Consider the following 14629-nt stretch of genomic DNA (forward strand, 5'->3'; position numbering starts at 1 on the left):
GTCCCACACTGAATATCGAGTAGATGGCACGAGCAACATGATATACTAACACGTCCATGCGTTTCTCGAAGGCTTCGATTAATGGCCATCCTTCCTTTCAATATTTCAACGACCTCTTACGATTTTTGCAGGAGATAAAATATCGCAGAGTATATGAAAATTATTCTGTGTACCTGCCAACTCGTCACAATTAAATGTCAAGATTCTGATAGAATAAATTCCTTACAAAACCAGGGCTCCCCTCTGCAATACAATAGAAAGCCAGGCCAGCACTTCAGATCTTCTTATCAGACCACCCCACTGCAGTTGTACTTATTATCTACAGATTAGGCGATGAGGTAGGTCACATAGGCATTTCATCTAAAAGCATACCGGCGCCTATCGCGCCGGTATCGCAGAATTCTCTTTAGTGAGTGGTACGGTCCTTCTAAAATACAACAATGAGACGGTCTTTCAGGAAAAAGCTAACAAAATAACAGCCTATATAGAGAAATACATTGCCCATTCGCACAAGAAGGTTTGAAATGGTACGTTTTGTTTTAAAGAGACAACAAAGAGAAATTGCATTGTAGTGGTAAAATGCCCTCTTACAATACCAAATACTTCCCTCTTACTATGAGAGGAGAGTTGCTAAAACAAAATAGGCGCACCAACGAAAGGACGGTGGTGACGTCACCTTGAAGTTTCTGCAACCGCTAAAGGCGCGCTCACACTAGCGGGAGACTTCCCGCAGCGGCACAGCGTCAACGTCGATGCTGCGTCGCAGCTGCTCGGAATGACGATCACACTGCGCGCGTTTTCTCGCTGCGGTTGTCTTGGAATGTAGAGAGAGGAGGCGTTGAGGGAGGACCCTAACGAGCAGAGAGGGAAGGGGATAATCATGTGACACCAGATTTCCCACGTGGTCGTCTTGACCGTCTGCTAGCTCTCCTCGCGTCGCCCTTGTTGTCACGAGGATGGCTGGTTCGAACGATGAGCTGTTGGCTACGGTAAACGTACTTATACTTGCTTGTTCGCTGCTTCTGCACCGTCGCCGTGCACGGAATGCACGGAAGCGCCGATTTTGGGCCAGTCAGGCCGAACTCCAGTCCTATTAATTCCCATCGGTTGGTCTTACCATCCGTGTCTTTATAGTCGCAATGCGTCTTGTCATAAAGAAAAGGATAGCACCGAATACATTCCAGGAACCGCTCAAAATCCTCAAGTCGCATGTTCATGGTGGCAAAGCAACCGCCGAGTGTCCCGCAGCACGCGCGCAGCCTCTGCCTCCGCCGACGGGGTCACTGAACTGGGACCGACGTCACGGTTCGCGGTCGGCCCCCATTGGCTGTTCTCGTCAGCGGCGCGGGAAAAATACCCATCGCTCTGCGGGACGGCACAGCAGCCTGTCTGCGGGAGAAAAACCGGTTTGTGCGGGAGGCGGCTCGCGGAAAACGTTCTGCGTTGCCCGTTTTCCCGCCACTGTGAACGCGCCTTTAACAGAGATGTGGATTTTGACGGCTACAGGTGGCCGTAGTTTTTATCAGTAAATACGAACTACTTGTATAACAAAAGAGGTGAGGACTGAACTTAGCAAGTTTGAAGAACATTTCCTGAGCCCTTTATCGGCGCAAATACAAAATAATTCTTTGAAATTTGTGTGTGATGTCCCAGTGAAGTGCATTCACTAGCGTTTAGGCGCGCATTAAACAAAAATTTTACTTTCAGTTTTGATTTACCTTCTAATAATCAACATGTTACACTGACATATCATACAGAGTTTTAAAAGAGTACATTACCAGTCTATACTAATTATGTGTTTCTCTTCAGCGTCTCTCCAAGGAAGAAAAACAGTGTTGATGTTGCGACCAAATATCTGGAGATTCGGTCGTAAATTTTGCCTCGCCGCACAAGTTTGTGGCGGGAAATACAAATCGTACTGACGCGCGCAGTACTAAAACGCCGGAGCAGGATTCACCATCTGAATTGTGTCCGGAACCCGCGAATGTGCAGCACATTAGTGTTGTCTGGTTTACATCTTAGCAGCAACTTTTTTTATATGTGTGTACGAGCCTTTCCCGCAAATGCATCCGAAATTTCCAAGTCCAAGTGCAAATGCGGTCAGTAAGTGATCTATTTGGTAAATTTAAGAAATCGTTTTGCACATATCTAACACATAATTTCAGCAACTAGCACCAACATTATTTTTTACACGGTAAAGGTCATGCATCAATAGCACTCTATAGACAAGAACGCTTTCAAATCTCGGATTCTCAAAATAAATGGCCTGTCGAAAGAATTTCCATGGGGCCGTGTGTTCAATGCGTGTCTCAAAAGCTTACCGAACGCAATGCGAGGCCGTGATCACGTGGCGTCTGTCAATTAGCGTGCCGGCGCAGAAGTGGCGCTCGAAGTTCAAATTATGGTGCAGCTGGAAGCCAGCCTGCCAAGGCCAGCTTCCGGGAGCTGCTTCAGTGCCGCCCAGGATCCTGTCCTCGGCATTTAGCACTGGTTCGATGGCCGGCCTTCCGCACTGCTCAAAGGTTGGCGCGGACCTGGTCTCTGCAAGCCCAGCTGCCCAGAAAGCCAGCGCCAGGGCAACGGCGCCACCAGCCGATGACATAACCATGTTTTGGCGAGAGCCGACGCCGACGCCTCTACGAAGACTTCACAGAGTTCCTGTACACACCTTGATTGAGGCGTCTGTTGTCTACACCGGCACAAAATACAGTCAGAATTTTGTGCTTAGCGCTATTCTCGGAGCGTGTCCGTTCGCGAAGCCCTGAATGTGAATTCTAGAGGTAGCGCACACGGGAAGTACAATGAGCAGTTCCTTTTATCAGCTGACGCCACCGACAGTAATGACAAGTCTTATCGGACCCGCGGCCCATTAAGCGAACGAACTCCCGTTTGCCCAACAAAGAGTACTTCAGAAGCTCATTGCCTTGAGATTGATGAATCGCGGCTGACCAGATAACTCACTCGATTCAATTCACCGATCGAAACATTTCAAGCAAGGAAAAACTCTGAACCTAAATAAGCAAGGCATGCAACTATAGTCTACCTCCCTCCCCCTTGCCCCACTGTTACCCGTGCTGTTTCCATCACTCCTTACTATGCTCACCTTGAACAGCTAATCGCTAATTTAGGCTAATTTATCCTATAGGTTCCTCTTCCTCCGTGCTTATGCGCACCCTTTTCTACGCTGAAAAGTACTTGAAGGTAATATTCCGGAAAATTGTTACCTTCTCTGACCTTTCCTTAGAAATGTCAGGACGTATCAAATACATGCACCAATATGTTCATCCCTATGATGTGACTGGACAGTGACATTGTGTATATGCATGTTACTTCCTTTTCCTTTCGGCCAGAAATCCCAAGATCCTGTGGACTCACACACCTCGTGGCTATCTGGCGCAGCACCACTCTTTCCCTCCTCGTGTACATATAGCGATAACGAACTGGGAAATCAGCACACCGGATGTCATTCTCAGCAGCAAGGAAATATTTTAATCTTTAGCGGGCCGTTCCGGAGATAGTGAGCTCAAATACAAAGATAATGCGCTCGGGAAATCCATTGTCTTTTTACGCACCCGCGATGGAAACCTGCCTATGCAACGTAAAATCTACTCCCCGAAGCGAGTACCTTCGAGTTCGTTGGGACATTCAGAACACTGAGACCTTTACAAGGACGTAAAGGGACAGAGGAAGGTCAAGTTAATCAGTTCGCTGAACTTTGCACGTTTTATGATCGAGTCCAAGAAAATTTATGCTTCAATATTTCCAATGGTTGACCTCTCAGTTCTCTTAATTTTTCACCCCATCAGTGCAAATGTAGGTCAACTCGGTCACCTTCACAATTGTACATTGCACCCACGGGATTTAAATGTTGTCGGCAGCTCTAAGTGTGTACATTTCCGTGCAGTATGAAATAAATGGGTAAACTGGAACATGTATATCAGGAAATGCTGTCGATATGAAGTAACTCGAGTCAACCCTATGAGAAAGTCTGCAGCCTTCGCCATGTAATTTGCTCGTCCATTCTCGACCGAACTAAGCTGTGTGTGCCATTCGCTTCAGTGACAAAGTGATTTGAAATGATTTCGATCAGCAGAAAAACAGGGCACCGCGTATAATGGCGTCACACGCACCACAAGAAGGTGATGGTATTCTACGTTGTGCAGACATTACCTTTTCTTAATCAAGGAGCCTAATTTTCTCTTTCTTATTCGTGTGAAACATATTTTCTTAATAACTTCTAAGATCAAACTATATGGGCTCATTAAGAAATTCTCGTAGAAATGAACATCGTTTTCTGGCAGAATGTCCGGCAGGCTTGCCCTCGTCAGCATCCTTCTGCCTCTTGTGTGAACAATCATCTACAATTGCTCTAATTTCTTCACGTGTATGTCCGATTGCTAGAAACCCGGGAGCCCTCTTGTGCTCAGTCCTTAGCTAAAATTATTTCTTTTGCGAAAATTCATATTCACAAAACACTCATTCCTTTATTTCCAGGGGCTCTGTTCAGCAGAGTACTGTTTATTTATTTTATTATCTAGTGAAGATTCCAGTCGTCTTCGTCACCGCGACAACATTTCACTGCGATAGCTGAGCAAGTCACACTACACTGAATTTTTTGGCGTTTTCAGTTGCTTGTAGAGTGCCGTGGAGATCTCTACATGACGTACGTTTCGCGTTTATTGCTATAGCAATTACAAGGACACTCCAATCGCATTTCCGCTGTCACCGTCGCCGTGAGGTTCAGTATACAGTCCAAGGGCGATATAATCGTCGCCGCGTGCCGTAGGCTGTATATGCGAATGAAAGCGCGCGAGGGTTTGCCGGCAGTCACGGCTGGATGGAGAAAAGTGGAGAGGAAGCGCGCCGCCTTTCGTCGCGTGCAAGCTTTGAGGAGAGGGGAGGGAGGGGGTCGAATTCTACCCCGGAGGCCCGCTTGACCGCGCGAACCCGCTGGGGCCACTGTATCTTGAATGTCATCTGTGACGGGTACAGAGTCCTCCCTGCGCTGTGTTTTCGTGGCTTAATTCACGCTGATGTCAGTGGCAGCACGAAGGTCAATTCGCTCGTAGCTGCTGCCTCGTTTCCTCTCCCCGTATCGTTTTCACAGCGAGTTTCTGCGGTCATCGATTGAGATGTGTTCACGGTTGCTTGTGCACGCATGACATCATGCTCGTTAATTTAGCTATAGCATGCCTATGTTTACGAGCTTATACGGCCGATGAAACGACTCTCCTTATTCATATAGCTGTCCACTAATTTGCTATCACAATCGATGCTTCGCCATTCGGAAGAAACTGCGACTTTTTTTTTAACTCTCAACGAATACATTGTTGTGGCGACGGCATGATTACAACACCGAAAGAACCCGTTCAGCAAGGTGGTAAGTACTCTTGCCATTAAAATGAAGGCGCTAGAAAGCTTTTCATTACAGCGATGTTATCTAAGACTAGGATCCCGGGATTTATTCGTGGCGTAGCGTCGACAGAAAACAATGGTGTGCCAATCCCGGTGGCAGTGCAGAGCAGAGCACTGGCTCATTACTCCTGTAAGGCAGAAGCTACAAGCAGTGACCCATCAATGGCTCATGCCCACGTAAGCAAACAAAAATGCAATTGCTCATAATCCCGCAATGCAGAGGCTGCAAGCACGCAGCAAAGTGAAGTGTACAGTGTACAAATTTCTTGGAATCACGCCCCCCCCCCCCAAACCAATTACAAATCCGCGCACGTTTCAATAAAGAACAAGCTCAAAACAACCATCTGAACCATATCATTATTGATAAGGCGCTCCTGAGAACAATGTGAAGCATGTAGCGCTCCCTGCGTATGTTTCCTCGAAAAGATCACTGTTACGCAAGCCACCGTGGCAACAGCAGCTTCCGACATGGCCCTATGCTTTCATACATAATATAGCCAGCCTTGCAAGCAATAACTACCCCCGTAAGCAAGCAAAAATGCAATGGCTTAGAACACGGTAAGGCTGAGGCTACAAGCACTCAGCAAAGTGAAGCGAACAGTGCACATATTCTTTGGAATCACGGACGCAACATGCAAAGTAGCCTATATAACATATAAAATGACCTGCTTAGCAATACATTTCAATGTTGTTGCCGCACCGCTATAGGCGGTGCCGTGCTGTCAGATTTACCATTACTTCCATTGATACCATTACTCTAAAATAACATTACTACCATCACTCAAAAGCCATAAAGATGGCATACGTTTGTCAATGGATTGTAACGCAATAAAGCATTGCCATCACTCAACAGTTGTAGTGGTGGTTTTGAACAGTTCCACTGGGCAACCACTTTCACAGGGCCGGGATGGCCAGTAAATTTTTGAAAAGGCGGGGCGATTAGCCGGCGTCTTACGCCTACATGCTACTCTGCAGGGAATGGCACGAAGGAGAACAAAGCCTAGGACAAGGTTGGCACGACAGAACACAAAAAGGTGCAGTCAATGAAATCACAAGACACACGAGCAACTAAGAAACAACATAAATGCAGTTTGCACTGTCCTATTTGTCCATTTTATCTCAACATGCTTTACGCCCAATATTTCAAACTATGATTTACGCGTGTACTCTCGAGAGTGTAGAAGATAATGGATCACTAAGGGCTCTAAATTTGAACGCACTTCCCAAGTAACATTTCCCTAAAAATATTGGGGCGTCGTACAGCTGGCAAGCGGTTTTTCGGCCCCATCTGAGGTACTTTGACTGAATTAGTGTTTTTGCTTTTACTTTTAAATGGTACGTTTAAAGCGCAATGTCGAACTTCTTTATCTCTTGATTTGAGTCAGCTTCGGCGAAAATTGTTCACTTCCAGTTGAACTAAAGCAATTGAAAGCGGCTCAGAAAGAAAAATAAAGTACGTGGTTATACGTACGAAAACCACTGTTTTCTCACTAAGCACGCCAGTCAAGCAATCAATCAATCATTCGATCAATCAATCAACCTTCCTTTCAGTTTGTAATACAAGTTGGGGGTAAGAGAGAAAACGCCGTGTATACGACCACTTGACGAAGCACGTCATGGTTGGAAACTTCGTTTAGTTTTGACCATCTGGGGTTCTTTAACGTGCACACACTGCATGGTACACGAGCATTGTGTACATTACTTTCGACGGTAATGCGATTATCATTGAACAACCTATAGCATTGACACATCCTATTGCCACCGCCAAACGAATAATGTATGAGGCGTGTATTGCAGCGGGAATCCTTTTTCGTGCTTCGGTATCGATGGATGGATTGAAGTTATGAGCGTCCCCGTTGGAACGGGGTGGTGGGTTGCGCCACCAAGCTCTCGCTATTATACTGCCTAATGCCCTACCTAGGTTAAAAAAGAAAAAATCAAAAACAAAAGAAACGAACGATTAATTTCACTCACCAAATCTTCTGACCACCTATTGTGAACTTTGTTTTTGTACGTCTGTTTTTTGTCATTTCCACACTCGTATTCCACCAGTCTTGCAATCGCCTCTTACTAATCTCTACTGCGGACATGTTTGCTTTCCCCTGTTCTCGCTGAACCAAAGGGCTTCAAGGAGTCCAGTGGCACCTAAATAGACCGCTGGGCAGATGTCTACACATTGTAATAAAACATGCTCCACCGTTTCCCTAGCATTATCGCAGCAAGCACACGCTTCTTCCTTCTTATATCTCGCTTTAAAGGTGCGTGTTCTAAGGCATCCTGATCTCGCTTCGAAAAGTAACAAGCTTCCTATGATTTATCATGAATTGTTTCTTTCCTCATTTTGGTTTTTCCTCTGAAGTATTCATTCATGACAGGCTTCTTTTCCATTGCTGCCACCCAAAAGAATATTTCATGCTCTCTGACTTTCCGCTTCACGTTATCCCGGCCACGGCGGCCGCGTTTCGATGGGGGCGAAATGCGAAAACACCCGTGTACTTAGATTTAGGTGCACGTTAAAGAACCCCAGGTGGTCGAAATTTCCGGAGTCCCCCACTACGGCGTGCCTCATAATCAGAAAGTGGTTTTGGCACTTAAAACACCATAATTAAAATTAAATTTCCGCTTCACGTTCTTGGTTGCTGTGTTGCTCACCCTAAGGCCGTATACTTGCTGGTAAGCTTCCTAGTTCTTTTCCTCCACTGTGAATCAATGTTTTTCCTGTACAGATACCTCAACACTCTCCCAGCCCACTTATTTTCTTCCATATTCCTCAGTCGTTCTTCATACTCAATGTCACTGCTAGCTTCCCTCACTTCAAAACTAGTCCAGCCCAAATTACCCTGCACAGCTTCATTTGTAGTCATCCCGTAGGCTCCCAATGCGAGGCGTCCCACTGACCTTTGCTTCCCATCCAGTCCTGATTGTACCCCTAATTTAAAGAAAAAGACCGCCTTTTTAAGGTAAGTCGTGGTACCATTAAACCTTTCCACATACCCCCGATCACCTCGTACCTATTGTATCCCCACAACGCTCTCTGTTTCATTACGCCTGCATTTCTCTTTCCCTTTACTGTTGTTGTTTTTTCCTGTGTTTCCGTATATCTATTGCCTTCGTTTATCCATACACCAAGGCATTTATATTCTTTTACCCGAGGTATTTCCTGGCCCTGGATTGCCACTGTCTCTACGCTGTTTTCATTGAATACCATGACACCTGTTATTCTAACGCTAACTTTGAAACCTAAATTCTCGCTTTCCTGTCCACAGCTATTAGCCAGATGTTGCAAATCACTTCGCTCGTTAGCTAGCAACACAATGTCTTCCGCATAAAATAATCCTGGAAGCTGCTGCTCTACTACTGTACCCGCATGTTTGTACGAGACAATAAACCCGATATTATTTCCTTGTAGTGCCCTCCGCATCCTCCCCATGCACCTCATAAACAGAAGTGGGGTTAAAGGGCACCCCTGCCTGAGTCCCTTGCTGATATCAACTTTCTCCTCGCTCCTCATTCCTTCCCATTCAAATCAAACGGGATTTTCGAGGTAAATATCTCTACAAAAATGTAGACAATCGCCACCTAAGCCTTCCCCTTCCATATTATCCCACAAAATGATACGGTCAGCGTTGTCATAGGCTCCTGTAATATCTAAAAAGGCCACATGTAAGGGTCTCCTTTCTACTCTTGATATTTCAGCACACTCAGAAAGAACAAATAAGTTATCATCCAAAGGGCTACCTATTTTGAAACCATTCTGAAGTTCTCCCAAAATGCCATTACCCTCTGTTCATGCTTGCAGCTTTAATTTGATTGCCTGCATTGCTAGCCTGTATATTGCCGATGTAATGGTCAACGGACTAAACGAGTGAATTCTGTCGTTCTCCCCTTTACCTTTAGAAATTAAATTATTTTTACTTTGTTGCCAACTTTCCGGTATTTGTCTATATTTTAAAGGTTTTTGCACTGCTTTCACCAGAGCTTTCTTACTTTTTGGTCCTAGTTCATATATCAGCCTAACGGGAACCTCGTCTAAACCTGTGGCTGTGCGCTTAGAAATTTTCCCTTCGGGTTTCTTCCAGTTGAAATTTTTCAGCACCAGCTCCTTTTCCATTTGCTTCTCTTTCATGCTGTTTTTTTTTCTTCAATTATAACCTCGTCATTGCCTTGGAAAGTCGTCTGTTATTTTTCGGATGTAATTTATTGCCGCTTCTCCTTCCAGTTTGTCGCCGTCTTCGTATAGGATATGTTGTTGTATGTTTGTTGACTTGCTGCCTAATAATTTTATGTGGTTCCAAAATATTCTAGGTGCAGCCTTCTTTTTCTCACTCTTTTTCTCACGTATTTCTGACAACCTACGTTCACTTTCACCTTTTATCTTTGCTTGCACCAGTATTTGAACCATAGGCTTTTTCTCCCGGTAAATTTCCCATTTACTGGCTGCTTCATCCTGCGGCAACTGCGCCTTTTTTGCCTGCCTGTGCTCCGGGATGCTTTCTGTCGTTCGGCAACCGCTTCTCGTATCTCGCAGTTCCACCAGCTTTTCGGTTTCTTTTTTCTTTTCCAACGAACATGTTGTTTCTCTTTCCGTATTTCTGTCGCTATTACACTTAGAAGCTCATTATATTCCCACTGTTTACTTGGCCATTTGCAAAGTTCTTCCTCGACTCTAGTGACTATATTTGTCATTTCTTCAGCGTTCAAATTTGGACTGTCCATTTTACACTCCTTGCGCTCTTTCCCAACTGCATATCCCATTTTCAAAATGACGCGTTTTTGGTCACTCCCTATGCTACTATACCCTTCCTCGTCAATGACCATTTCTCTCAACTTATCATGAATTCCTTCTGTCATCAGACAGTAATCAATGGTCGACTGCCGGTTTCCCACTTCTCACGTGATCTGCCATTCACAGTTAGGTCGTGTATTCGCGATAACGAGCTTATTTTGCTCTCAAAGATCTAGCATTGAGATCCCTTTCTTGTCGGTATAGCCATCTAGATCCTGTATGTGTTCATTCATGTCACCTAATAAGATAATTTCGGCATCATTCCCTAAACCCTTAATATCAGCACCTGTGCATTCGACTAAAACTTGATTCTTCTCTGTGCAATTATTTCCAGTCCACAAATATGTTACCCCCCGCCAAGTTTATTTTTCACACTCATTGTACCTGATAACCAAAGACGCTCTTGACATTTTGAACTTCCATAAGAACACTGGGCGCCAGCTAGCGGCGCAGCAGTCAATCTTGTCCATGGCCTTCAAACATGGCGTGCCGGTACATGCGAACACTGAGAAACGAGTCACGCGTCAGCCGTGCTCCTCGTTCGCGCTTCTTAGCAGCGGCTAATAATTCTTTTCAATTACCTGGTTGTTCATTCCATTCTGAATAAGATGAAATATTTTTAACAAACCTTGATATAATTCAAATATTTTTCCATACCAGGCCAGGAACACCTGATTGTGATACTTCCATCGCGCATAAATAGCACGAACATGGGAGCATTATAGATCCAGGCGGCATGCGGGACGAATGGTGAACGGCAAGGGAAGCAAAAACTACTGGACAACTCATAGAAAGACAGCCCCATTTTTGAAGTAACCTTATGTGTAACCGTGCCTGGTGCTGCGTTTGGGATGAATTTTCTTCCTTCGCATTGTATTCTTATCTAATCGTCTGTCATGCCGAGTCGCGGATCCCTGCGATAACGGTGGCGTGGTTCCGCGAACCGATCGCAGAAGGCAAGGAAAAGAACAGAGTATAACGAAAGAAAGCCTCACGAAGTAGGACGCCGGCGCTCATCAGGTCTTGCATGTAGAAGGGAGCGTAGTTTATTGGTTGGTAAGCTCAACCACGTGCGACCAGCGTGTGCGGGGGGTGGGGCGGGCGGCGTCAGCCGTAGGACTCCTGCACCGAACGTTCCCGCTGCTGGTGCGACTTGGTTGCAATGAAAAGCAAAAACTTTTGCCACTCGGCTCTTTTTGATTTCTGTTAATAAATGTTTTATCACCCTTGTAATCTTCGATTCTGCTCTGGACCACATTTTATGCGGATTAGGAATGAATAAAACTTCCGATTATTCGGCACTGCATACGCTGTCCCAACCGCAACAGGGATGCAAATAAAGGCATTGCAAATAAAGGATGCAAATAAAGGAGAGTGAGATTGGGGCAAATACCTCGACATTCTACTCTAATTGGTCCGGCAGACGAAAACAAATTTAAGAGACTTTCATGAACTCTTTCTGTACCTATTTGTATTTTCTTGTACATATGTAATACAAACTTGTGTGTAAAAACGTCCTGGATATCAGCCCCAGCCCCATGTTCCCTTACTCCTCCACGATCAAACTATGTTCCTCTTCTTCGGACTCCCAGTCGCAAGTCTCCTGAACGATGCAGAATTCAGTCCGCTGCCATGTGAGCACTAAACTGCCACTGAGAACAAATTGGGTAAACAAAGAGAAAGAGGTCATTATGTCTGGAGTACGTGCAAGGTTGTAAATTGTTCATAAATTACGGCCTTAGAAAACTTTTTCTTACACCGATGCGTGAAAGCATTATATGACCATTATCTGCAATGCTTCCGATTGCGCTGTGAAATCTGTACCTGACACCGAGTTCACATTTAGCTGAGACGCAGGGCCTGCTAGTCGTAATCTGAGGAGCAGCTGTAACCTTTATGGCTTAAAAGTAGAAGCATTGGGGATATTTATCGAACATTCGCTTTCTCCCATTTCGCTTGCATTATAGAAGGCGTCAGTGATGTCCCCGGTGAACTAAATGAGTCACATTGTTTGTATTGGATAGATATAGCAAGAAAGATCTGTAGGGAATGTTCTGAGTGTCTAGGGTAAATAGGGCATCTGTATTATTTGCTTGCGCAAGTGCTTCAGAATGTTATAATTGCGTTTTCAGAAACGCGCAGAAGTTGCTCTCCTGGGGTACTGCAACAGCCATCTAGAACAAATTTGGAGACACGGGGAGAAATTATGGCTGATATGAATCGCCGAAGGATAATTTGTGTGCATGAAGTACACTATTTGCTAAAAACTCTACTACGTGAACGCATTACGTGCCGACAAAATTTTGAACAGGTTAGAAATATGGTGGCGACATTTGAAAGTGTGGGATTCAATTGCAAGCCACGGAAAAGCCTAATACAACGGCTAGAAAGCAATGACGTCACTGAAAATTGGGCTGTGGTTCGGCAGGGTCGCACAAGTCTGCTGTCTTCTTTAAGAGCATGCGCATAATGAGTGTGTTTCAGGCGATTAGAATAGCTGCGTTTGCCATATCGTCAAACGTCCTTTTGATGTTAGAGCACAGCATTAATAACAGCACAGCCAGCTTGTGCTCAGTACAACCTATTAGAAAAAAGAATAGAAAACACTTGAGCGATTCCTTCAGATCTTAACTACTTTGCTGCGAACGCGGAATTGACCCTCGTTGCAGTCCAGCATTTTTTTCTTCTTTTGGTTGCCTGCTCCTTTCTCAGTTAAGTTCGTTCACCCTTTATAGGGACCTGGACGAGAACGTATAGGTTATAGGGTGGTTTTTTAGGGGCACCGGTGCCATCATGGCGGAAACCCAATGACGACGTGGTGCTTGAGGGTGCTCGAATCAACGCCGCGCAGGACGCGTGACGCCTGGTCGGAGCTGACTCCTCGCTCGAACGCTTTGATGGCCGGTCTCGAGTCGATGAATATTATCTTTCTCTTGTCGTCGAGCATTGCCAGAGCTATGGCCACTTGCTCCGCCACTTCGGGGTCGCGTGTGAGTACCGCGGTGGCGTATAGGGTCCGCTGCCAGGACCCTATACCAGGACCCTAGCGGTCTCGTCCGCTGCGAGGACGAGACCGCAAGTGCGGCGAAGGCTCGGTTGTATCGGTAGGCGGCGGCGTCCAGAAAGCGACGTTGTCCGCTTTCTTGTCTATGCATTTGAGGAATGCGGTGTCCCGGGCTGGGCGCCTGTCTGGATTTTGTTCTAGATGTACGTTTCGTGGAATGGGTGCGATCGTGATCAGGTCGCGGAGCTCGCGGGGAACTGGCGTAAACTCCGGTGAATCCTGGGTGTTCGGTGGGAAATAGCCGAGCTCGTGCAAGATGAGGCGATAATGGTGCAACCTGTCTTGGTCGTCGTCAGTCGTATCATCTGCGCTCTCTCCTGAGCCTCAGCGATCTCTTCGAGCGCAGGAACTACTGTGTAAACTACGTGGCATCGTCGATGCTTAACTCCTTCTGGCATTGACGTAAGCGATATTTTCGATCTTGTTTTTACCGACTGCCTTATTTTCAGCGGCGGCTCTCTTGTGAGTATGTGCCGTGTTGGACGGTTATCATCATCATTGCAATTCACACCTCCTTTGTTGCGGCCAACGTTGTTTTCACGTGCATAACAACGAAGAATTGCATGTAACCGCACCGCCACAGCCACTACTCTCACATCGTGTGTCGAGCGCAGATCATTCCCCTAATACCTAACACTGTCGTTGCGCTGGGGCCATACGGGCGACCACTTGGGTACGCGTTCAGAAACTCGGAGTTGAAAGCCCAGTTTCCCGTTGGCAAATGAGGAAGAAAGATCTTGCAATTGATGCTGAATCTCGGAGAAGCACGCGGTCATTTTCTTCGGGAATAGGCTCCTTACGCACAACAGAGCAATAAAATGGCAAGTTGGTTCATTTCGATCTCTTTTAAAAAGGCGCGTGTTTAGAAACACTCGTAATGTGTGCGCAGCACAAGAAACACAGCTGGACTGGATGTCTTCATTGGCTGCTCGAACGTGCTTGCCTGACCTTTAAATGTATCTTCAGTCATCTAAAATTCCTGTACAGCTTTGTTTTCATGAAGGTTTTTCTCTCTCTAATAGAGAAAAACAGTAGCGCGATAGCTTAGTCGCCAGTGCACTCTACTCCGAGATGCACATTGCTTCACTGGCATAAGTTCACATACCCATAGAGGCGGTCCTACAAGTTTTATTCTTCTTCACGCTGTGGCAATGGCGAAGCTGGGATTGACTAGCTGGACTCGAGACAAAGACAACCATCGACGTATGTCGCCAATGAGGAGGACAGTTTCCGTCAGTGTAACAGAATGGGTGGACAGATGGACGCGCCGGACGGACATATCGAACCCAGTATTGAGCTCTGAACTGCTGTCACAGTGATGAAATAATTATACCAGAAGTGCGGCTATGTTATTTCCTAAACCA

The 14629-nt window shown here is 45.8% G+C and overlaps 1 protein-coding gene across 1 annotated transcript in view; it reads right to left on the reverse strand.

Annotated features, from left to right (window-relative positions):
• The window catches only part of LOC140216788 (chymotrypsinogen A-like), a 30856-nt gene extending 27877 nt beyond the window's left edge, over positions 1–2979 (reverse strand). Inside the window, exon 1 of the mRNA XM_072287338.1 lies at positions 2322–2979. Coding sequence (XP_072143439.1) covers positions 2322–2608 — 287 coding nt within the window. The 5' untranslated portion in view covers positions 2609–2979. The remainder of the gene's footprint in view (positions 1–2321) is intronic.
• Between the last annotated feature and the right edge of the window lie 11650 nt (positions 2980–14629).

Source organism: Dermacentor andersoni, chromosome 3 (genome assembly GCF_023375885.2).
Source record: "Dermacentor andersoni chromosome 3, qqDerAnde1_hic_scaffold, whole genome shotgun sequence".
Lineage (NCBI taxonomy): Eukaryota > Metazoa > Arthropoda > Arachnida > Ixodida > Ixodidae > Dermacentor > Dermacentor andersoni.